The 25,320-nt window shown below is 38.8% G+C and overlaps 1 protein-coding gene across 2 annotated transcripts in view; it reads left to right on the top strand.

The window, feature by feature from the left end:
* The window catches only part of HMG20A (high mobility group 20A), a 46,002-nt gene extending 22,094 nt beyond the window's left edge, over window positions 1-23,908 (top strand). Inside the window, exons 3-11 of one of the 2 annotated variants that reach the window (XM_054836905.1) lie at window positions 2,719-2,811; window positions 4,910-5,057; window positions 6,430-6,645; window positions 9,609-9,741; window positions 10,124-10,155; window positions 15,238-15,313; window positions 16,205-16,420; window positions 17,075-17,218; window positions 19,569-23,908. In XM_054836905.1, coding sequence (XP_054692880.1) covers window positions 2,723-2,811; window positions 4,910-5,057; window positions 6,430-6,645; window positions 9,609-9,741; window positions 10,124-10,155; window positions 15,238-15,313; window positions 16,205-16,420; window positions 17,075-17,211 — 1,047 coding nt within the window. In that variant the 5' untranslated portion in view covers window positions 2,719-2,722 and the 3' untranslated portion in view covers window positions 17,212-17,218; window positions 19,569-23,908. The remainder of the gene's footprint in view (window positions 1-2,718; window positions 2,812-4,909; window positions 5,058-6,429; window positions 6,646-9,608; window positions 9,742-10,123; window positions 10,156-15,237; window positions 15,314-16,204; window positions 16,421-17,074; window positions 17,219-19,568) is intronic. The other variant, XM_054836906.1, reaches the window with a different exon arrangement.
* Window positions 23,909-25,320: the final 1,412 nt, after the last annotated feature.

Below are 25,320 nucleotides of genomic sequence, written 5' to 3'. Positions count from 1 at the left end.
GACGTGGCTCATTATCAACTGAAAGAGTTAGTATCTAAAGTATATGGGTTAAATAAAAAAGTATGCATTCTCCCAGCTTCCTGTGTTTGTGTTGTGTTTATATGTTGTTGTGGTTGATGTCCAGCTGCCTGCCCACAGTTTGAAAGTGAGCTTAGACTCTGCTGCTGCTGACTAGGTCCAGATGTGAACAGATATATTGGGGACCTGGTGGGAAGGTCAGAGTGGGCATGAGGGACGGAGGCACTTGGTAATGGTATGTTCAGATGCAGAGGATATGTATTCTTTTAAGGCATGTGTGGGAGTGCTAAGTGCCAGTAGATTGCCGTGGTGAAGCTGAAAAGAGGTTCTTGACTCCAAGAAGGCTGTCAGAGGTGCCTGGACAACAAAGCAAGCTATTTTATTTTTTCAGACCTACATAAAGCTTTTTTCATATATAATTTTTTTTTGGCAAGGTTTTAGTCTAATTGCTTAAGCTTCCTTTTTTGAAGGTAATAATTTAGGACTCTTCCCTTGACTGACAAAGCTAAAAGATTGTGTAACATAAAGCAAATCTTCATTAGTCTCTCACTTGACAACTGCATGAAGCAATTTATGTTGTGTATTAGTAGTTGTGCTTAAACAGCTTTCTGGGCATCAGAGAAGAGCTCATTTTTCAAGTCAGTTGAATTTTCAGATTTTCTTGTAACAGATAAAGCCTTGATGTAGATTTCTTTTCTACATGTGAGGAAGTACTGTTTGTGCTTCCTTCTTTAAGAATTAAAATCCAATATGTTCCACCAGAGTGTCTCACCACTTTCCCTAAAAGTATTGTATTATTTGAGTTTCCTTCCTTTTTATGTCAGATGCTAGAATTTGAAAGAAAGTGTAATGTAGAGTTCTGGTTCAGAGAACTGCAGATGTTGCTTGGAAGGGACATCTGGAGGTCATCTTAGTCCAGCCTCCCACTCACAGCAGGACTATTGCCAACACTAGGTCAGTCACAGCTTTGTGTAACTGAGCATTTAAAATCTGCAAGGATTGACTCCACCTCTACTTCTCTGGTAACCTGTTCGAGTGCTGCGCTGCCCTCCTGGTAGAATTTTTTTTCCTAGCATCTGATCTGAACTTGCAAAGCCAATGTAACTACAGAGAGTTTGGTTCTGTTGTCTCTGCTACTTCCTTCAGGTAGCTTTAGGCACCTGTTAAATTTGCCCTTAGCCTCCTCTGCCAGACTGAGCAAGTCCAGATTCTTCAACATCTCTTATCAGGTCAGGTGTTCCAGGCCCCTGACCATCTTGGAAGCCCTCTGCTGGACAGTCTCCAGCTTTGCCACACCTCTCTTGAGGCTCAGGCCTCAAAACTATCCTCAGTTCATGGTAGAGCAGGAATTAGATTTCTTCATTCCTGGTTGAGTCTTTCCTATACATGAGTAAAGGATGTTTCTCTGCTAGATGTCAAAGTCTGTACCACAGAGAAGCAGTCTGCTTAGCTTTAATTATTTTCTAGATAAAGAATCAGAGTGATAGGATTCTTAAGGATGATCGAAGGTTCTCAACACTTGGAAAGGCAGAAGAGAAAAGGGTGAGTGCCATCTGAAAAATGGGAGAAGGTAACTACTCTTCTTTCTTGCACTTCCCTTCCGTATAGGAAGGATAGTCTTGTTTGGAAACTTAAATGAACTTGGTGGTGGAAATTAAATTGACATAATGTCTGTTTCATGGATGCCTTTGATCTGTTGTGAGCATTAACTGAACACTTGCTTAAGTGGACAAACTGGAGACTTACCAGAGATTCATTTATCAACTAACATCTGTAGTAGCTTATGAAGGTGTAGAGTTGTTGCTAAAGGGGGTACATACTTGTGTGCTTTCAAAGTGAGGCATGGAAATGAATAGAGCAGAGCTCACAATCTCAAAACAGAATGTCAGATGTATGATTATACTCTTGGTTCCTGAGAATAGCCTTTTGAGTCCTTTGACCAGTTTTAACCAAATATAGCAGTGGAATAAATGTCTTTCACTTCCGAAGTCCGTTGAGTAGGAGCACAGTGCTTGTCTGTTTGGGTGGCCTGCTGTATTCACTAGTTTGGCACAAGTTTTGCACCATATCAGATGTAGTACTTAGAATAGGGGTCTGCAAGTGATAGAAGATGTGAGAAACAGTGTTGTTACTTTTGTAGAAAACCTTTGCCTGTGGAAGAGGGGTGGGGTTTGGGAAAACACAGAGCAGGATTTTGTGTCTCGGATCACTTTGATTTCAGTGCTGAGTGGAAAGCGTACTGATCCAGGAGAAAGCAGCACAAGCTTATAACTCACATCAGTCTCTCCAAGCTTAAAGCCCAAGTAACTTGCGAGGGTGCACAGTTGAGGATGAACAAGAAGGTGGATTGGAAGAACGGGATTTATGTACCTATGTGCTGAGTATGATGAATGAAAATTTGTCTCAAGGGATAAAGTAGAATTCTACAGTGTGATTTCCAGCAACACTGTGGCATTGGCTCAGGGCTCAGTTGAGGGAAACTGAATTGAAACATCACTTAGGATCTTTCTTCCCTGACCTTAAGCACAGCTGCCTATAGGATCTGTCCTGAGGCCAACCAGATGTGACTGGCCAGTTGGTTTATGGGGTAAAAGAATATCTGTGGTATGTTGTGATGTCTAAACTGAAGTGCTGCTAAAGGGAAACAATGTGATAATTAACTTACCTTTTTTGCCTTTTTTAATTTTTTTTTTTCATCAGAGATATGGAGAACTTGGTGGCTGGCTCCACGCTGCCTCCAGGCTTTGCAGATGAAGATGGATCTAAGGAAGGTAGTGAAATTACTGTAACTGGGTAAGCAACTACTTCTTTTTAACCTTCAGCTGATAGGTATTATCTGTAAAGTAGCCAGGGAAACTGTTTCAGTGGGAAGAGGGCATTCTAAGTAATAAAAAACCAAAATTAACCCAACAAAAATAAATCCCACAACGCTGCTTTGGACTTGATCACAGGACTCTATTTAGGAGAAACCAGGGCTCTTCTGAACTGATGGGAATGATCACAAACTTTTTCTTTAACATCTCTTATCTTTTAAAAGTTTGCTTCCCTAGGATTTTAGTCTTTTAAGACAGATTTATACAGCCTGATGGGGGGAGAGAGGGAGGGTGTATCTATTGGCTACAGTGGTCCTTGCTAAATTAATTATTTCTATTAAAGATGTACTGTTCATCACTGATCTCTGAAAATCACCGAGAAACCTCATTTTTGTCTTTCATTTTTGTCAGACTGGCTCTGCTTTTACAGACTGAAACAATGGCTTCTTTTAAACTCACACTGACAAAAGAAGTTGTCTTTTTTAGGAATACACGAGATTCTTGCAGTGTTCGATATTTGAAGTTTCCTTTCTATTTCGTAAAGCACCAAGCAATAAAATTCAGGCTTTGCAGGCAGGTAAAACCTTGTAAAAATGAATATGGACATGTGTGCTTCAAGCAGATCTGAATTTGGATTTACATATCTGGGAGTTCAAACTTGCTGGTGCCAAATAAGGTACATGTTAAAATTAGGTTTGCGTTCAAGAGGTGTTAATGTCTTGTATCAACTTTCATGAGCTTTCGCTGCAAATGGCTACATCACACTGAAATTTTTCCTGTATATGTAGCTTAGAAAGCTTCCCTGCTAAGGGGCAATGGATAGGAAAGCTGAAATGTTCTTCAAACTCTAACAGTGATTGCAAGAAATGGTATTGTTCCATTTTCATTTTGACGCGTACCACATGTAATTAACTTACATGAGCGTGTACGCTTGGTTCCCTTCCTCCCTCTCTAATTGTTAGTAATATGAACTCAATCCGATATCTGAAAGTCAGGCATGGATCTCTCCAGCCCCTGTGTCTTTACCAGTAATTATGCCCCAATTGCTGATTATAGTGAGTAATGAAAATATGCTGTTCTCTCGAAAGTCATATTTTCCTGTAGGCATTCAAATAACAATTCTGTTAACATATCTCAACTTTCTATAACTGTGGTCTACATTAACAGGAACAATTATTTTGAATATTTCAAATGTTTAGCATGCATGTAAGCAGCTGTAGATCTGAATAAATGAACAAAGTAGACTTGAAGCATATGCTGCTGTTGTAGTAATGTTCATAAATGTAACCGAGCAAGGCCAATTGATCTTTACCCTGGCTCAGGAAGGACTTAGAATCCTAAAATGTTGGGATTAATTTGCCCACTGAGTTCAGTAGGGAGAGTGACTGTGGAGTCATTGCCCCAAAATATGGGATCATCTCTGTCTATCTTCAGAAATATTTCTGCATACTTGCCTTATTTTTTTTGGCCTCCAGACAGCTTGCCCTTTCTTGGAGTAAGGTTGACTGGTACAGCTCTTGCAGCAAAATTAAATAGTGGCCATTCAGGAGCCTGTTGGGAGCTAGTCATGTTTGTTCTTTAAATACCCACATGTATCAACTGGAGATTATGCTGAATGACGTTCAATCCAAAATCATACACAACTATAAAACCTTTAAGTGTATTTGTGGAGAAATATATTAAATGCATCCAGAGGGGTGTATATTGATTGAAGATAAGACCATGTCAAATTCCGTATAGTATTTTTGGAGGGTAAATTCATGCTTTCTGATCCAAACACTTGCTTGACAGTTGTTTGTGTAATCAAAAGCTTCACTGAAAATGAAACAAAATGACACCTTAAAAATCACTTAAACCCCCCCATCTTTGAAAGTCTATAGTAACTATGGTAGTTATAGCAGTTGTCTGAATGAAACAGCCAGTTCTTCAAAAATGACTCTTTAAAATTTTTTATTTTCTTGCTAGCATCAGAACTGAATATATTTGCAACATTTTTGCATGTTTTAGAAGATTAGGGAGGAAGTTATTTAGCAATATGATAATTACATTTTTTCTTTTGCTATTATGTACTTTTTCAGATTAGCTCATTCTGAGAGTTCGTTCAGTGGTGGAACTTCACATTCTGTGAATAACCCGGATTTGGTGGAAGATTTGTCACAGGTTCAGCAGCTGCAGAATGAGTCCTCTAATGCTGCTGAAAACACTGAGCAGAAGCCTGAGGAGGAGGTGAGATGAAATAATAGTGACTTCTCAATGAAGCAAAAGTATGGAGTTTTGTCATTATAGTTTGTCTTACTCAGATTTTTTTGGATAGGATCACAAATTTTCATCCATTTGCCATTTTCATCTTTTGATTCTCTCCTAATTTTTTCCTGTGTTGCACAACCGCGCGCAGGTAGCCAAGGAAAGCTGGCAGTCATAACGTACAGAGAACAGCATGCGTGTATCTAGCTTAGCCAGCAGAGTCCACGGACTCATACTGTATTCAGTCTTTTTCTGAAGACTGAATGTTCAACTGCCACAGCTTATTTTCTCTTGTAAGTCAGGAAAGCAAGGCCATTGTACTCTTCTGGGAGTAACTGATATCTTTTGAAAGTGTTATGCTTACTTCTTTAGACTATACCGTGTGCACCATCCCACATGGATTTTTGGTGACTAAATTGTGAAGGAACTGAAGTTTGACATGAAAGTGGTTTGGGGTTTTTTTGACAGATGCATTTGATATTCCTCCCTGTAGTTTGTCTTCAGCTCTGAAGTCCTTGTTTAAGGAAGTAGTAAAATTCCAGAAAGGAAACTAAAGCTAATGTGATGGCAGGAACATGTTGATTTGGGGAGAGTTTAGAAGTACTAAAATAGTTGTATGTACGTATCATAAGAAAATAGTGTTGTCCAGAGATTGCTGTAGTAGTAGAATGAAGCCAAGAGGATGAGTGGTAATTATGTCGTTCCTGTGAGCTCACTGTGCCACAGGCGAATCTTACAACATTCCCTCCTTTGGAGTTTGCTTGGAGGTGATTAATGGGAAAGAAAGCCTATAGAATAGATTAGAATAGAAAAATCTATATGCTGTCCTTTCACCCACATTTTGGGCACATAATGCACAAACATGAAAGATTTGGAAGGGGTAAAAATAACTAGTTAACATTTGTTAACTAACACACAAAATGTCTCCAAACATGATATTGAGGCAAATGCCAGGGGAGGAGGGTATGTGAAGGTAAGAATAATTAAAAAAAAAAAAATCCAAACAAAGAACTAACAAAAAAACTTCAACTTTGGAGCTGCATTAGCTAGGATCGTAATTTTGTGGGTTATCAGTCCTCGTGGTTTTACAATCAGAAGTTGATGCGAATGTTATTTTATTGTCTCTGTGGACCAGGAGATACTGCAAACAACTTTTGACAATGAGACTTCTTTGGCTTTGCTTAGAGGAAGGTCAAGATTGCTTTAAAGTGAGGTTTGAAACTTACATCCATGGAGAGGATGTATTGCAGCAACATGCTCCTGATGAAAATGTTTGAGAAGTGACTATTTATTCCTTCCGGAGGTGGTAATTCTTTTCCCTCAATCTGAATTTTCTTCCATTTTCATTTTGCAGCAGCAAAGAACTAAACGAGGAGGCTGGGCCAAAGGGAGAAAAAGGAAGAAACCCCTTAGGGACACCAATGCCCCCAAATCCCCCCTCACAGGGTATGTGCGATTCATGAATGAGCGTAGGGAGCAGCTTCGAGCGAAGAGGCCTGAAGTCCCTTTCCCAGAGATCACCAGGATGCTGGGCAATGAATGGAGTAAACTGCCTCCTGAGGAGAAACGGGTACCATTAAACTCCCTTTTCCTTGTTGGATTATGTTTACTGTTAAATGGGGATATTGTTGTTTAGTGAGGAAGTTAACATAGGCTTTTGATTAAAGTTGTGTTTAGGAAGGTATTTCAAAATAAGGGGCGCAGGTCCCCCAGAGTTCAAATAATGAACCCTGCTAGGACCGTAGCATCTCATCTGGGCGTGACTTGAGGAGAACTGTATCCTCTAGATAGTGCAAGAATATATTCAGAACAGGGGAGAGTGCTCTAGTGAGACATACCATGGTTTGTGATTCATCTGGATGTAACTCAGGTACAGCTGAGACCTACCTGTTTCCAAGTCCAAAGCCATTGGATGGATGGGACGGGCATTTATTCACTGTGGCTGAGGAGAATTTGGTGGATTTCAGAGCTGCTTGAAGGATTTTGCAGTTCTGTTGATTTCACTAACTCATCAATGTATATAAACATCTGGTGTCTTACTCTAAGACAAGCAAATGTGAATAAACTTTTAGACAATGTTCTAAAGTGTTGCTAGTCCTAGAAAGAAAATTGAGATCTGTATGATGGACAGGACAGTGAGAGTTACATATTCTAGTTTCTACATGTTACCTCAGGAAAAGGGTTTTTTCCCACCTTTCAGTCAGAATGTGATGCCTTCTAATTGAGACTACCACAGCCTTCTGCACTGATACATGAATGAAGACCAAGGCAAGGTTGGGTCTGGTTCTGGAGTGGACCTTGTTATTGCTAGTGGGTGTCTTACCATCCACACCTGATTGCCAGTTGGTGATTACAGCAAAGCAGTAGTTAAATCACAGTGCAACTTGATGCTATCATAGGAATTTATTGGGACATTTAAGCTTTGGAAAATACTTTATGGACAAACTAATACTTAAGTTTTTGATGGCTGGATGAAAAATGGGAAGATGTAAAAAACAAGAGTTCCTTTTGCTGTTTTTTTACTAAACTTGTAGAATACAAGTTATACAGAGATATTATAAAATGGTGCATAGGTGTAGTACTTTAACCAGAATGGAAAATGTGTGTAAAAGCAAAGCAGTTGATTTGACAACAGCTCTGTAGTGAGAATGATGTAGCTGTCTGCTGGGAGAGGTAGAAAGATAATAAGATGTTCTGCCTCTGTACCCCCTGCCCATAACATATTCTTATCGTGTCCGAGACAGATTTTTAACCTAGGAAAAAGGAGATTGACTTCAAATCTCTGTTCTATGTGCTGCTTCTTAAGCCTCCAGGGAATCTGTCCTTTTTCTGAGTAAAACTGTGAGTCTCTAAACTATAGTGGGTCAGGGAAGGACTGCTGAGCACTTCTTTCCCTTCAGTTTCTCCTGCCCTTTTTTATTAAGATGGTGAAGGCCACTGCTGCCTCAGAACCCTTGTCTCTGATATGACAGCCCAAAGTTCTTACTGAAGCTGAGTAAGCTTGGTTTTGGTTAGCTAACAACTATGAAGTCATTCTCCTGAAGCAAGTAGCGGAGTCATAGGATATAACTGCTGTGCGGGTTAGCAGGGAAGGCATGTCTGACATTCTGCTCTTGTGGCTGATCTCTGGCAATTAGCAAACTAGCTGTCCAATATAAATGCTGAAGGGAAAGTCTTACAATTCCCCTGTTCCAGCCCTTTAGTCTTGCTGCTTCCCTTTGTATTTGGTGAGCATAGGGACAATTGAGCTGATTGGACTGACCAAATAGCGAGTCTTCCCCAGAAAAAGATCATTACTATAGACATAAAGCAAACACCCTAATAATCCTTCTTCTTATTCCCCTGTATGGGGAAATAGCTAATGAGATGTATAGATCTGTGCTAGAAAACCTAGGACATCTACTTACAGGTAGAGAGTGTAGCAGGACTGATTCTTACTGATTCAAAACAATCTATCCAAAGTAGAAGTTCAGGAGGAAAAGCTTGTGGTGTTTTTAACTCAGTTACTGCACTCTTTTTAGCAGCACATTGCTGGAGATGGAAGAGAAGAAATAATGTCTTATGGAAGAATACAGTGTCCAAAAGCAATGCAAACACAGCATCCCCAAATTTGCATGCCAATCCAGAACATTAACAGTGCCCTCAGCTGGGTCAAAACAACGTTGAAAATGCATGGAATTTATAACCATTGTGTGTATTGTTGTGATGACTTAATGAAAATAAAAGGCATACCAAGTGACTAAGTTTCACTCTGGTTTAATACTTCCATTGAATTTTAAGCTCATTGGGGGGAAAAAATAGGGAAGGCAACTTTTCTTGGAAGGATCCCATTAACAAGTGTTGTGACCACTCCTTAAATGGTTCTCAGTTCATCAGTTCCCCTGAAGAATTCTCCAGTTAAGATTATTCCATTATGCGGATGTGTGAAATATCTTCAGGCTAGAAAATAAATGATTTATTTTAAGCTAAATGCAGACAGCTGAAATTGAGATAACCTTCTAGGCTCTCTTATCTTTATGCTACTCTTTTCCAAAGCCATGATGTTTTGTTCACCTCTTCAGACAGGTGAACTATGTGTTGTAGAATGGCAGTGCTTTTTGTCTGTGGGGCATGAAAACAAGAGTGTATTGGAACCCTACTGTTACAGATCTGAACCTTAAAGCATGATCTGTTAAGGTGTTCTTGTTTGGCAGCTTTTAGTCCCAGCCACAGAAATGCAATTCTTAACTATTTGGCCTATAATGTGTAGGTAATATTTAGTTGAGTAGCTTAGTAGCAGGTTACCTCTAGGTCTAACAAAGAGTTAACAGCATAGTGATTTGAATTAAAAAAAAAAAAAAGGAACATCAGAATACAGTAATTTTATCCAGAAATCTTATGTCTCTGCATTTCACGTACATTCTCATTGTTTCTTCACTCCTTTCCTGTTTGCATAGGTGAAATGGATCAGCACTTCATCTGACAAGTTGTTTTTCTTCCCTTCCTCCTGAAGGGGAGGAAACTCCCTGAAACTCTTGGACTTTTTTGTTTCAGCGATACCTTGATGAAGCAGATAGAGATAAGGAGCGTTATATGCGGGAGCTGGAGCAGTATCAGAAGACTGAAGCCTACAAAGTCTTTAGCAGGAAAGCACAGGACAGACAAAAAGGCAAATCACACAGACAAGGTATTGAATGGGACAAAAATATTTGTCTAGCTAGAGCAACAGAAGATTCCCAGCTAGTCATGTAGCCTGACACTCATTTAAAGCCTTTTATTTAAAGCCTTGTTAAAAAGTGAATGTGTTCTTTCTATGGCATATGCATCAGCTGTGTGTAAAGTGATTAAATTTACGTAGATTTCACTATATCTAGATTGTATTGGAGGAAGTGCATTAAAAGCATCAAAGTTAGACACAGCTTCTGTATGACTTATTAGGAAAGCTGCACAAGTTGTCTGTCTCTAACTGTTGTGTAATTATGGTTGCGTAACTGCTTTAATTATTTGGTTCTTGCTTTCTCAAATCTTGTGTATTTTGGGGGATTTCTTGTTTGTGTTCTCTTTTTCAGATGGAGCAAGACAGCCAGCCCACGATCATGAGGTAAACCTCTTCATTCTACCCTTACATCAGAGGGTAGATTTTCAGATGGCGAAAGTTTCTAGTGAAGTCAATAAAAACCAGTTCATGCTAGTTGAAGACCCTAATCAGAGTTTTAGAGTATGAATTCTTCCTTTTGCTATGCGCTTTTTGATCAAAAGTTAGAAAAAAATTGTTCACATTAGTGTGATGAAAACTAAATTGGGAAGTCTTGGGCATGTACAAATGATCTAAGATAAAGTAGGAGTGTAGAGTACACTTAAAGCATGGATCTATTTTGTAATGTTAAATAAACAAATGGGTACGAGTCAGTATAATTGAGCCTTTAAGTATCTGGTGTGTTAGAGGCTCAACTTGCAAAAATTTTTACTTTGAAATTTTTCAAGCAGAGAATTTTAGTTATTATTTGGTAAGTAAACATCGAGGTAAAACTTACATACAGCTTGAGACCTAGGTAAACCTTCTAAGCTAGCACCTTTAGTTTGCTGTTTTGAGGCGTGGACTTTCTGCAGCAAGATGAATGTGGCTTCCTTGAGAACAAAACGGGTAGAGTAACCAAATCATTGGGAGATCTCTGGCTTAAACCTCCTCCTAAACCTTCCCCCTTTGCATACGTAAATATTGGAAAAGAGTAATAATGGAGATAAGATGCCTGTGCTTTAGTTAATGAGACATATCACAAACCTTGTGCATCCTGCCTGACTATGGTGTCTCTCCCTTTGAAGTGCTGAAACTTTCTCCAGTTGTATTACCTAGGGCCACAGAGTTTCTTTCATGGTTACCAATACCTTGTAAACAAAAAGCAATGAAAAATCTTGTTTATACACAGCCTCTTCACTTGTAAGCAATAGGCCCTTCTGAAAGATCTGTTTTTCTTTGAGTTTTTTTTGCCTTGGGAAAGCAATCAAGTTACTTTTTAATGTGTTCATTACAATAGTGACAAGGCTGTGCATTGCTGGGAGGCAACTACTGGTCTTGTCTACTCCAAGAAAAATAAGTTTCACTTCCAGGAAAAGGCTTTGGTAGCATGTTTTTGATATGTCTTTTTATTAACTCTTAAAGGAAGTACTTGCAGTAAGATTAATCTTTAGAAGTACATGGTCCTCAGAATTTCTGATTCTATAGTCACTGAATCTAAGTTTGTTTTTTATTGTACAAAAACAGATTACTGAAGGCTTCAAGTTCTAGGTTGACTGTGACATTTGCATAACCTTTGAATTATACAGGTGGCAAACTACAAGTTCATAGTCTTACCTCTCTCATCCTTCTAACTCAAGCTGTCATTACTGAAATCTCATGTCATAAATGCAGTTAAGAGTCCTCCATACCCTGTGGGGCCTTTAAACTTCATCAAGTAATTACTGTGTAGTTGAGCTAGCAACATGTTAGGCAGGCATCCTTTTCTGAAAGCCTGTGCCTTTGACTGCTTAGCATTTTTCACCTTTATCTTATAAAATTCCACATGCTTATCACCTGATACGCTTTCACATCTTTTCTGCAAGGGAGTCAAGTATTATAATAACCCCACACAGGCAAGGAACATGCAGAGAAGATTTAGATTGATTTTTAGAATTATATACTCAAGTTGTTACTAGAAGCAAGACTAAAGCTTTTTGTTGTCTTCTCTTATCCACATTGACTGTTATTATTGTGTATGTGATTAGGAGGTACGATCTGATTAAATTGTTTCTTGAGAGAATATAAGGTCAAAGAAACCTTTCCTTCTCCCCTTGCTTCATGTATATGTTCATGATTTAGTTTCTATGAATCAGTGTTGAATTCATTTTAAATATTGTATATAGAGATGACCTCCAAAAAGTATTGCAATGATCAATTAAAATACTAGTTATAATAAAAAATAAAAAAGGATGAGGCCTGGGAAGACGAGAGGAAACTTTTAATAGATGGATATAGTGATGAAAAGCATGGAGACACTGTCTCAATGAGCTCATCTGTGGGCATGAAATGGAACATTTTTCTTCCTCCAAATCCTAGTTTCATAAATAAGACACATAGCAATATACACTAGAACTATTAATTGTCATCAGCAGTGGCCAAACCATTGTTAATTGTTCTCCGTTGTTCTGTTGTTGCTTCTTTCCTCGAGCTGTTTGATTCAGAGTAGGTCTAGCTTCATGCAGTCAGTTACACATTTTACTGGCAAGATTACAAAGATTTATACACGTGTCAGGGAGATAAGGCATTGCCCGGTAGTATCTACAACCGTTGAAGATAGGGAAATGGCTGCTGTAGTATGAGCACACAAGAAGAAAGCCATCTGCTCTGAGAACGCTTTTTTTTTTTATGAAGTAGTATATTATATCTGTTCCTTACATTGTCTGCACCTGACCATACAAGGAAGAATGAGCTTGATGCCCCCACCCCCTGCAAAAATCTCACCTTTCTCTTTACCGTACTTCACCATGTCTCTAAGAACTTCAAGTCTGATTTGTTCTGGAACCTCCAAAGATCAACCTCAATTGTAATAACCAGATGAGAATGGTATTATTTGTTGACACTCTGAAAGCATCTCAACCTTCTTTAAAGCAATTGTTAGAAACAATAATTCTGGTTCTCTTTTGATTTGAGGGATGACAAAATGATATGCAGCCTGAACAGAGTGGGCCTTTTCAATAGGAGGTAATCAAAACCTTATGATTTTAAGCCACTCTGAGATTCACTCAGGATTAAGTACTTCAGAGCTCTCAAAAGGATCTTTTATGTGCTGGTTAACGTGTTCTGTAATGGAAGAGCACTGATGGCTTTCATTATCACTCTTCTGTTTAGCAGAATTTCTTGGTTGCCTTCAGAAGCTGAACAGTTTCATCTAATTGCTTTAATATTTTTTTGGTTTTACCTGAAGAACCTGTACCATAGGGCTGCAAATAGAATACCCTCTCTTCTTCACAGTACCCTCTCCTTCACCATCTATTCTCTAGGAGCCAGCGATGATCCAAACCAGTGCCTCTTTGCATGCAGGTAGCAATAGTAAGTGTAAATTAGAACATCTAAGATGGATGTCCTGTAGTTTTAACCAAGCTTCATAACTACCAACATTTCTTAGTGCACATTAATTTTGAGATCCTGGATTTTGGGGCGGAATTACTTCCTAGCCATCTAGGGAATGTTCAGACGAAATGGATGCATTATGCACACTTCTGTGCACGACTTCTCATTTCTAAATACATACTCTTGAGACTTTTTCCCTAAAGTCGCAAGTACAAAACTTCAGTGAAGAGTATGTGTGATCGTGAACCCCTAGTGACACCCTACGGTGTCTCACAGAGCTGGGAAGGTTTGTTCCCGCTCCCTCAAGTCCCTCCTGTTTCTAGTGCATCTTCAGTCGATTCAGGCCAAGTGAGCTTTGAGTTCTTACTCGACGAATACGGATCTTCCCAGCTCTAATTCTACCAGACAGTAAAACTCACCTTATCTTTTACTTAAAAAACAATCAATTGACAGTCTCCTCAGGTATGGACAGAGTATCTGAAGGTCCATCTAGTCTTGTCTATCTTGATTCACTGCCAAATGGCATTCAGCTCACCCCTTCTGAGCACTTTGTGGCAGAAACCAATATGATACTGAGCTCAGGTGCCAGAATTCCCTTATCAACTGCTAAATGCTTGGGTTTTCTGCTGGGTACCAAATCATGTTTGACACTACATAATTGTGGAGGATGGTACACTATCAACCGAGGTGCTGGAGAGATTTGAAAAGCTTTTGTTCTCCACAGAGGTTCTCTCATGCTTAACTTTATTGCTATATTAAGTAACAGGTTGACCGTAACTGCTGCAGTTTATCAAACCAATTTTGCATTGGCTTTGTCAATAGCAATGCAGGTTTTAAAGCAAGCGTTAATTCCGGTTGATTTTGACTTGTAGAAATGGTGACTGAAGTGTATTATGGCAGGTTTTTCCCTCGAGTCAAATGAAGTTTTTTAGGTTTTTTGACTAAGTTATAGAGTATTTCTTGCTTTAAAAGTTTATGTTTTTTTTTTTTTAAAGAAAGCCTGTTATAGTTACAAACCATAAATTGACATCATATCTTCTGCACACGAAATGGTCTCTTAGATTTTAATAGCCTCAAGTTCACGTAGTTGAATTCACCAACTTTATCAGAAATTAAGTGAAGAGCTCTGAAACTTGACAGGAAACCCCTTGACTGCAGGATTTATCTTCCTATTACAAGCTCCTACTGTGTCTTAAAGTAAAAAAATTTTGCAGCGTTTGACTTTGCAGTATGCAGGAGACAACAGTCCAGTTCCTTGAAACTCTCCTCACATTAATGCATTCCTGCCATAACCAGGGCAAACAACTGCTTTCTAAAAGCAAAATACGCCTACACATTCACCTTTATCCTTCGAAGATACTACATATTCTGTAAGCAGGTTTTCCAAGCAGGTTTTCCCCTTAGATTCTTACAAATTGTGTTTCTGCACTTTCTTTTCATTAGTGGCAGCATCCATCTAAATGTTTCAAAAAAGATACGGCTTGCTTGAAGTGCTGTGCAGCTCCCATTTCTTTTGGAGCCAAAATGCACATCTCTTCCAGTTTGGAACAGACATTTGGAATTGGTACACTGTGAAAAAGTAACTTATTTTTCCTTTACCTGTTCTTTTTCCTGGCTGTTTTCTTTCTTGCTTTGGTAGTGAAAGGCAAAGAACCATGAAACTTAGTGTGCATTTTGCTTGCTCTTATCTCCTGTTTGTTCATATTCCTGTATAGACTATTTCAGAATGTGTCAGTTGGTTGATGGTGGAATGCTTTCCAGTGGAAAATATAAATGAATTCAGATAGTTTTAAAAACAGAATGATTCTGATGATTCATTAGGGTGAAAGGTATATTTTAGTACGTTATATGGTATTTCTTGATAATGGTATTTGGCCTTTATTAAACCAAACCTTAAAAAGCTGAGATCTATCTTTTGGCCTTTCTTGGTACGAGTTAGAAGTGTCTTCTATCCATCTAGCTCTTGATTTGCCTCAGTTTTTGGTATCCCTTCTCTTTCTATTTTCTTGATCAAAACCAGTTCACGAATTCTGAAAACAAACAGTACTTAGCTGTGTATTATCCTTTCTTTTGTAGAAGGAAGCAGATACAAAGGAGAGATCTGTTTTTGATATTCCAATCTTCACGGAAGAGTTCCTGAATCACAGTAAAGGTAAATTAAACTGTTACAGGACCACCTTTTTGCTTTTCCAAAGTTTTTGCCAGGTGCTTCCAGCTGCAGAGTCCTTGTGCTCTCTCATCTCAGGTCAAGTTATGACTTTGGGTATAGTCGATCAGTGTTTCTGATATTACCTTACCTCTATACGAACACAGTGGCTGCAACAGTGTTTTTCCCTGGCTTTGTCTTCCAAAACTATCCTTTCTGGAGAATGCTTCTGATGTTTAAACTCCACTTGCTGTTGTTCCAGCCATTCCAAGCTGGATCTGAGGTTCTGTAGGATTAAGCAATAACAAAGATAGAGCATGCTGATGATTCGGACGAGTTAGCAAGTGGTTTTTTTGTTTTGGTTTGGGTTTTTTCCCCTGGATATGTGGAAGAGTCCGCTGATACATTTTGGTACTCTATTTGGTTTTCATAGCTGCATGTCCTAAGAGTTTAGGATTTTTTGCCAGATTTCCTGGAGACTTTGTTGACTGAACAAACTTCAGATTCAGATACCTTTCCTGATGGTTAATAGAAATGTGTTTTTGTAGCTGGTATCTTGTCTGTAGGCCTCTTAACACTGCTGCTAAGCTATGTCATACTGAATGCATTGAAATCAGTCTTGCGGTCTTCCTTCCTAATCAATTCCCCCATTCACTTACATTCTTATGCTTTGAATGTCTTCTAATTTGTCTCTCTCTCTAGAAATTAAGTCCATTTAAGTACTATTGTAGGCATTATCGGTGCTCCATGATACGATGATTTTTCATCTATAAACCAAAACTGCACCGTTTGTAGTCATCAGCTGAGCACTCTAGAACATTCTGCTTCATTGCCTACCAATCATAGATATGTTTTTTATAGCTTTTTGACTACATGGGAATGGGTTGATATTCACAGCACGTGAAGCTGAGCTGCGGCAGCTGCGTAAATCCAACATGGAGTTTGAAGAGAGGAATGCTGCTCTGCAGAAGCATGTTGAGAGTATGCGTACTGCGGTGGAGAAATTGGAGGTGGATGTGATACAAGAGCGTAGCCGCAACACAGTGCTGCAGCAGCATCTAGAGACTTTACGCCAAGCACTCACAACCAGCTTTGCTGGAGTCCCGCTACCAGGTAAGATGTTTTTCTTATGATTGTCTGACATGTTAAATTTAACTTCTAATGTTTATACGATGTTGTGAATTTACAACATGTGGTGTGCTGTTGTAATTCTGTGATCTTGGTTGTTTCTGAGCTTTTGTTGTATTAGATAACGAAATCTTAAAATGCATGCAGGGGCAGGTTCAGTGTCAGTGCTTCATTTCAACATGGCTTTTTTTTTCCTAACTACTCTTACCCTTCCTAATAAAGTGAGACACATATTCAATCCTTGCTCTCCTTCACTTGTTTTGTCAAAATGTTACTAAATACAAAAGACAGGACCTGCAAGTCCCTAGATTAAAAGAAAAGCTGCACTTGTATTGTCAGATGCCAGGGAATGCACTTAGATACTATGAATGCCCAGCTGAAGGAGTTTGTTATAATCAACTATGAGACCCAAATCCAAGTAAACTGTGCTTCATTAGTCCTGATATCCTTGGAACTACTTACTTGGTAGAGTTAGGAGTACATGGCTCTGCAGAATGTCACAAAAGATGGTGCATGGCAAAGTGACCTCCTGTAGCAGTTTGCATGTTGGCACAAATTGCCCGTAGCGTAGTCTTAACTTTCTGGAGTTGCTGCGGTCATCTGAGTATTCTGTGGCTCATTTTACTATGTTAACTGTAGGTAGCGGGGAAACACCCACGATGGAAACTATTGATTCCTACATGAATAGGCTGCACAGTATTATTATGGCTAACCCACAGGAGAACGAGAACCTCATAGCCACAGTCCGAGACGTGGTAAACAGACTTGAACGCTAGTGACTGGGTAAGTGCTTGCTCTTAGGCTGCTTTTGTTTGCCATCTCCTCTGTGCCTCTGACACTTGTTCTGACACTGATTCTTGTGCTGATCACCTGTTGTACAATCAAAAAGTTTTCTTACTCAAAGCCACAGGAACAGGTTGATTTTGTGAAAGTCAAATGGGGTTGAAAATATCCAACAGCATTAAAGGGTTCTGAAATTTCCCTTAGCTCCAAGATCTTTTGTATAAAGACATAAATAGCTGTCCTATTATTCATTGTATTTTGTGTAAGGTGAATAAGATTACTGACAGAATGGTGTCAAAAAAGGAAGAAAAATTATTTACGTTTTAGTAACAGGGTGACTAATTCAGAAGAAGGTTTCTTTTGAGTGAAGTAAATCTGGCAAGTTCTGCATTAATTGTAGAATCTGATGGTCACAGAAATTTTGTCTCAAGAGGTTTCAGGTGAACTCATCTCTGTTGTAAACTGAAAATACCCTACAACTACCCATTCTGTAGCATCTGCAGTCAAGCTTTTCTAGTTATGAAGGTTTATATGAAAACAAAGCACTGGTGTGTGGTTCAGGCTGTGTAGCACTTGCTGAGACTTTAATGATCATGTGGCTTATGCGTAGATTATTACTGAGCTCACGATTCTGTATTTTTGCTTCTGTTTAACAGCTTAGAAAACCTAGGCACTGAGCAGAAAAACAGATTAACAAAGAAATATCAGTCTTTCTGCATTACTGTGCTGCTTTGCATTTCCCACACCACTTACTCCCCCATGATGCATGTCACTAGACAGCCATTAGGAGTTTTCCTACTTCTGTTTTAACTATGTACCTACCTGGATTCTTTAGGCATTTATTATGTAGAAATCTACTGTACATGTCTTGAATAGTGTTTAGAAATGCAAATAAAGCTGCTGTTGTGCCATCTGCAAATATGAAGACAGGGCTTTTCATCCTTTCTGATTCTGACCTTTTGTGATGCTGTGTAGAACAGTTAATTACATGTTCCCTGTTATAGTGTGGCTTAAGCTAAAAGATCATTGTCCTTCTAGAGGGTAGCCAGATGGAACGGACTATAGTTCCAAGAGATGACTGAGCTCCCAGCAGAATAAAGAAGTGCCTTTACTGCTACTATTTATGAAGGGAACAGCTTGTCAGTCCAGGTCTGGGATTTTTCAGTAGCTCATCAACCTCCTCATTTTCATATACTGTTTTCAATTAGCACTCTTAAGCTCAGAAAGAGAATCAGGGGATGGGGAGGTTTTACAGAATGTATAAGAGGGAAAGCAGTTTCTCATCAATCAGTTATTAGAAGGGCATGCCAGGCCTTGAAACAGATGTTGTCCTCAAGCACCTTGCCAGAAAAATCATATCTCAAGGCTACTAAAATCTAGACTTTGGTTCTCATGTCAGGCGGATTCTTATTTCCTAAATGATGGACGCTTTCTCTGTTCCTAAAAATGCAAGTATCTTTTTCTTGGATAAACTGGATTCAACTGTAATTGGTTTGGAAAAAGTAGTTCTTGCTTTAGAATTTCTCCTACTTTATAGTTGAAAAATAGGATTTGATTCCTTTCTTCCCCCGCACCTTCGCTCCAAACCAGTGGGAGACAATTAAAAATGTGATCAATAATCACCTAGTTTTCATTATATAAATGCATGCATGTGACTAGATATGATGATCGAGTAATTCATAGGGCTATTAATTACAGTGGCGTTGAGTTGGCAATGATTATATTTTTGACAAAATCTTGGAAAGGAAGAAGGTTGGGCTTTATTGGATGCAAACCTAGAAAAAAGTAGGACTTCCCTAGAAAAGAGGGAAGCTTAGGATAGAAGGACTCGGCTGGCATCCAGTAAACTGTATTAGCAGACTGCCATCGTCATTGTCCCTTTGTTAACATACGTATTAAGTATATTCTCCTCGATGTAGTCTCTATCAACGAAATAGTCTGAGTTTGACACATACTACAAATCAATTGCATAGAAAAATCTATTTATTATGATACACTTGGAAACCACTGTACTTCACAGAACTAAGGCAGTTTTTGGTGGCTTGGTACATGGTATTTAGTGACCATTTGACTATCCTAGTGAATATTTTTGGTTTTCTGTACTGCGTGGTAAAGAGAACTCCTTTGTGCAAACAGTATATGGGGGAGAAGAGGAAGCGTTTCATTACTTAGCATTCTCTTCTTTGGATGGAAACAGGAATTCATTTACAGTTCTGTCTCTCTAGGCTTCTTTGCTATACTTTGTAATGTTGTGTTTTCAGATAAACCATCCAAAAAATGATGTCACGGTGCCTATTTAACCCTGGCAGACTGTAGTCTTCTAACACTTATTTTTCTGTTTCATCTGCAGGTTTCCTGACCCAGGGATGCTTTACAAAATTGTTTTGGCCAGTGTGGAATAAGAAGCCATGAGGGAAAGACTAGGGGTGGGAGGCAGAATTGCAGGTTTGTCCTGGTCCCTGCCTTTGTGGTTTGTCAGTGAGACAAACAGATCAATGCATTAAAAGGTCTTAAGAAGCCACGGACGCCACCCATTAAACATTTGGAACTGCCCTCCGCGTAAACATTTAAGAGCATGCAACTGTTGTGCAATCTTCAGTTTCTTTTTAATTTTGCTGGGCATGAGGGTGCGTACATTCTGTGGACTGGCTGGCTACGGAGATGAAATCTCGCGGTTCGTGAAATGGTCAGCCTATGTGTTGTAGTAATAACTTTGATGTGTTGTATTGCCTACTGTCTTCTAGTGTCTTTTGTTTTTATGTTTATCTCGTGGGATTACCTTTCTCCACTTTAGTTTTCTTCTTTTGATCTTGTTATTGGATACTTGCAGTACTGGATAGCAGCGCTTATGTTCTCTACTATAACAGGCAGTCTTCCTTGGTGCACTGTCTTGTCCTACCCTACCTGCTATGTTTATATAAAGCTTTTCTTAAGCAGAATCCTGGCTTTTTGTGTTAGCCTGCAACTTCTACAATGTGAGTTTGCTCCCTGCTAGAGACTGGCTGTGGTTGGTGCTTTGTGACTTGATTCTACTGAGACAGGCTTCCTCTCTCCCCTTTCTCTTCAAGCACCTCTCTTGCACGTAGCATCCTGCTCTTCTGTGAGGGTCTGCTGTTATCCCCCGAAAATGTTTGGAGCATTTTACTTCCACAAAGGTCAGTAGTAATCAAGATAGAAAGTGAAACATTAGTTCTTCTCAGTTAGCAGTGAAAATGGGAATCTCCATTTTAGACTAAAAATACAAAGCTTGCCTTTCCTCCGATGTATTACTCAGTCTAATGTTACTACCTTGATTTTGAGAATGATCTCATGGTGAGAGTGGTATTCTATAAAAAGAGAAATGAGCAGAGGGATTGCAATTTTTTTTTCTGCCCTCCTGAAATCAGTGCTGGGAAGCAATATGCCTGGAAGCAGCACACGTATTTTTGCAAGAATTATTAGAGCAGAGAAGGTGATTAGCAACTAATCCACATAGCAGCCCACAGAATTCTACATTACAGCCCATAAGTGCTTTCACCTTTTGTAGCATTAAAGTACAGCCTGTGGAGCCTATAGCATTTGACATACTATGTTCCAGTGTGACCTACATGGCCTTTTTCCCTTACATCAAGTAGAACTCTGCATGCTAGAGTCTGTAATCTTGCTGAGCTACGCTGCACCTCCTGTCAATGATGAAGGCACCTACTGTCTGCACTAACTTACACAAATCATTTGCTGCCCTTTGGTTCCTGTCAAATTGTTAATTCAGACTTTGGTTGAGCACTTGTTGGGTGTCTCTGGGCTTTTATGGTAGTGGTTGAAATGTTCTTTCTTCCAAGTGATAATCTCCTTGCTCCTCCTTAAGAAATCTTTGATTACCCTGTTATGAATTGGAGATTGCTTTCATTACTGGAGTGCATTGCAGTCAGCAACACTTTTAATGTATCCGTAACTCAAGTATTGGAAGATTAAAAAGCAGTTTCTTCTTTTCTCACGCTGTACATATGGACTTCATGCTTGCCTGAAGCCATCTCCAGGTCAACACCTTGTATGTCAGGTCTCTGCTTACTCATGGGCTTATTGCTGTAGCCGAGCAGCAAGGATTTCCATGTAAATTCAAGTCTTCCTTCAGGAAAGAGACTCCTTTCTGTTGTCTTCAGTCTCATTTTCAAGACTTCACAAAAAGGAACCTCAATTTGCTGCATTGACCTTCATTTTCCTTAGCATGGATGAGACCAGCTGATGTTGGCATGAATGTTTTAGTGGATTCTACAACAAATATTGTGTGGGGGGAAAAAAATCCCAACAGGTTAATAATGTCTCCAGAAGAAGCACCGATACCTTCATCTCCTGTGTGTATCTTGTTTTTTAGAATTGGTGATATTTGACTTTTATTGAAGTGGCCAAAATGTACTGCATAGCCAAAAATCGATTTACAAAATTCTAAAGTTCAGTCTGTGGCATCTTACCTAATACTTGGTGTTGTATCCGGTGAAGACTCAGAAATTGCTCTGTAATATGATAGTAGGATGCAATTCCAGGCTGTGACATACACATACTGTAAATAAGGTATGGGTGGCGGCAGGCTGCCCCTGCTTATGTAAATTCCATGCAACTATCAGCTCTTGGCATACTGCTAATACATCATTCTGTAGAGTAGCATGCAAGTGTTATGGGATAGGAAATTTAAGGTGATACTGTTAGCTGGGGGCTGACAAATCTTTTGCTTTTTCCCCACAAGGAAGGAGGGGAGGTGGCATACCCATCTTAAAGCATCTGGGGACAGAATAAGTTCTTGCTCACCAATGATGTGATAGATGATGTTTTGTCTCATTAAGAAGCTTTTTATTTAAATTGATTAACCCTATAAAAATGGATTTTGAGTTTCCAGGGTTTTCTGAGTGTCACTTCAGTTTACATTTTTCAGTGTTGGCTGATTAAAAAATGAAAGTAAAAAATCAAGTGGGTGTCAAGGAGAAGAGCGGGATAAAATGCATTTGTCACTTAGAGAAATGTTAAGACAAATATGTGAAAACAGAATCCATTTGCTGGATTAATGTGTCTGGAATTGTTGAGATGCCAAGTTTTCTGTACAATGTTTTTGTAATTAAACTTTGGAGTTCCTTTGTTTCTAAGAAGTTGATGACACTTGTTTGACACTTGCTTCATTAAAATTGTTCAACATTGAATCCATTCTGATTCAATTTCAACTGCATTTTCATGAAAGAACTATTACTAGCATTGCTGTCTTGTCTGAGAGATTTTGGCAACTTCACGTTAACCTTTGAAAGGAAATAACGTGCCCCTTCCCCCTCTCCATCCTAAGCTTATCTTCCTCTGAAAAACGTTAAAGGAAGTAGTTATTATTTATAGTGATGAAAACATCAGAGATCTTTGGTTATAGCTAATTGTTATCAGGGCTCTTCCTGTCATCTTTGTTCCCCAACTTGGGTAACACTTAAAATGTCATGAGTTTCTCAGCCCTTTATTGACATCCTTGTCTTCCTTTGTCCTCCCTAAGTTCCCACTGCCATATTTATTTTCTTTTCCTATAAGAACCTTCTGTATCATACCTATTGCCCTCCACTTGGTTTTCTTTTCCCCTACTAGATTTTTATCATGTATCTTCCCTTCTGCTTGCTGAGTATGGAGCTGAACTGTGGCCTTGTGAAATTTCTACTTTGGATGTAGATCCTCTGTGGGGGGAGTTTGGATGACTTCTGCCAGCACTGGTGCTCTTTCTGAGATCATAATGCTGTAAGCAACTGTGTCTTTATGTTACTTTTGTGGTCACATCTCATTATTTTGATTGCCAACATTAATGCCTGGTCTTTCTGTATACCAGCAGGCTTGGTTCAGATAATATCTACTATCTGAGAGAGATTGCATGCTTAGATTTACAATGCTTTGGAGACTTTTGTAAAATGCCACTTATGAAATGATAAAGATACAAAAAAAAATAGAAGGAATGTAGGGAAGTCTCCTGTAGGAGAAGAGCTGCCACATGACATGGGCTAGTCTGGAGTTGGAGAAGGTAGTAGCAAAACAGGTGCACACCTGGAGGAAAAAATAAGAGCAAAGCAGCAATGAGTTCATAAGACAAAGATCTAGTTCCTTTCTAACCTGTGGTGCTGTACATGGCGTCAGGAGCAGATGGTGGTCAATCATGCTCAATTTAAGACGATGTAGTGTAATATTTCCACTGTTTTGTTCTGTTTGTTACTCTGTTTAGTCTGCTGCTGGTTAATTGGACTGATAATTAGTAATCATTTAAGGGAAGTTAGGGAAATTTGAGGGCTTTGGGCTCTTTTAAGAGAAAAAGATCACTTCCTTTTTCCTCAGGCAGGTTCATGTTGATAATGTATTTCGAATCTGAAATTAGATCTTTTTTAATCTTTTGCTTTGGTTAAGTTGTATCCTTCAGAGTTAGAAGTACATTCATGCCTATCTTGTACTTCTACCATGGAGTTTTTCTGCTTGTGAACCATGAGTAGTGTTGCTGCTTTTCTTCCTCATTGCTTGTAATATTTTTAAACTTTAACTTTTAAAAATATATTCATGATTTGCCAGCTTAATTGCAAAATCTCTGGATTTTGTATGTATTGTACCATTTTGGTATGTGGTAAAATATCCACATCCATTATGTAATACAAGGACTAACATTTATATAAAACTGATTTATGGGTTATATTAATAAACCTGTAATTCTTATGCTGTGGGTTTTGGTTTTTTTGTCATTTAATCTGTAGATGCTTAGTTTGTGTATTGAAGATATAAAAATCGGAGCTTGTGAAGGTTTGAAGCTTAAGTCTGTTACTACTTGCATATGGAGACCTATGCAATGCATGTTTTTGAATACTTGTACCAAAGTATTGACAAGCAAATGCAGCTAGGATATTTCTAAGCATAATTTTGGAGGACAGCAAGAGGAAAAGGTGGCCGTACAAATGATATTAGATGTGAAAATGCGTGGCTTCCTACTCTAAAATTTTCTAACTTAGAGAAACACCTTAGAGAAGAGAGGTGATGTTGATGGCAGATATCACTGAACTATGGCTAGTGTGTGATCTCTTTCAAAGTTATGTTGGGAGGGAGATGGATGAAGCATCTACTATTCTCTCATTTTCCATCTTTCACCTATGTTTCATCCCAGTATGAGGGCAAATGCAACGCAGGTTTATTGTATTTGTGTCTATTTGTAGCTACAACACAGTGTTCAAACAGCTCTGTAGCTTTGAAAATCAGTATTTATAGGCTATCGAGATTTTATTTGCATGTGTATCCTAATAAGGGAAACTTAGTACTGAGATGCCATCAGTTCCGTTAATTCCTTACTGAAGTAATACTTGAAAAGATCTGCGTAGAGATGGAAAAGTAGAGAAACAATGTAGGGGAAGGGATTGCTTGTGCAGTTGAGTGCAGAATTGGTCATGTGAAAATAGTTAAACTAGGGTTTTAGGTCCTGATCCTGAAGTGCTGAAGCATGAGGTCAGCTTTCTACTTGTGAATGGTTCTGCTGAGTTGACTAGACTTACACTCATAAAAATTGACTCCTCAAAGTACTTGCCACATTGGTGTTACAGATCAGAAATAGAAAGAAAAAATAATGAAGCATATCTTAAAACAAAAATCCTGAGGAAGCACATATTCTTCAAAAAATATCTGGAAATAATTATTTAATCAGACTACATTTAAGAAAGTACTGAAAACAGTGTACCCATTAATGGGATATGAAGCCATTGCGTGTTACTAAACAGCTATGTTGTTTTATTTGGAATGCTCCTTTTCCTTCATCTCCTTTACGTTGTGTCTTTATATCCAGGTTTGTGTCATCAGAAATTAAGCCCCCATCCTCCTCTACAAGTATATGTAAATAATTCACTGGTATCAGAAACTGTTTTATGTAGCAAAACTTCTGCCCTAGCTCGCGTGTTTTAGGGGAAGAGAACATACTCTCTTTTTAACATGATTAATAATACAATGGGATTCTGAAGGGGCCTGCTGGGGACTTTAGCAGTTCATAATAGTAACATGGGACAAACTATTTTTGCAATACTAAATGGAAAGTTGTTTTACAGTAGAGACTGTGGAAATACAAGATTCTCCAAGAAAGCGTAGGTATC

This window comes from Grus americana, chromosome 10 (assembly GCF_028858705.1).
Source record: "Grus americana isolate bGruAme1 chromosome 10, bGruAme1.mat, whole genome shotgun sequence".
NCBI classification, from domain to species: Eukaryota; Metazoa; Chordata; class Aves; order Gruiformes; family Gruidae; genus Grus; species Grus americana.
The sequence above is the reverse complement of the archived record's forward strand: the minus strand, read 5'-3'. Positions and strand labels throughout refer to the sequence as shown.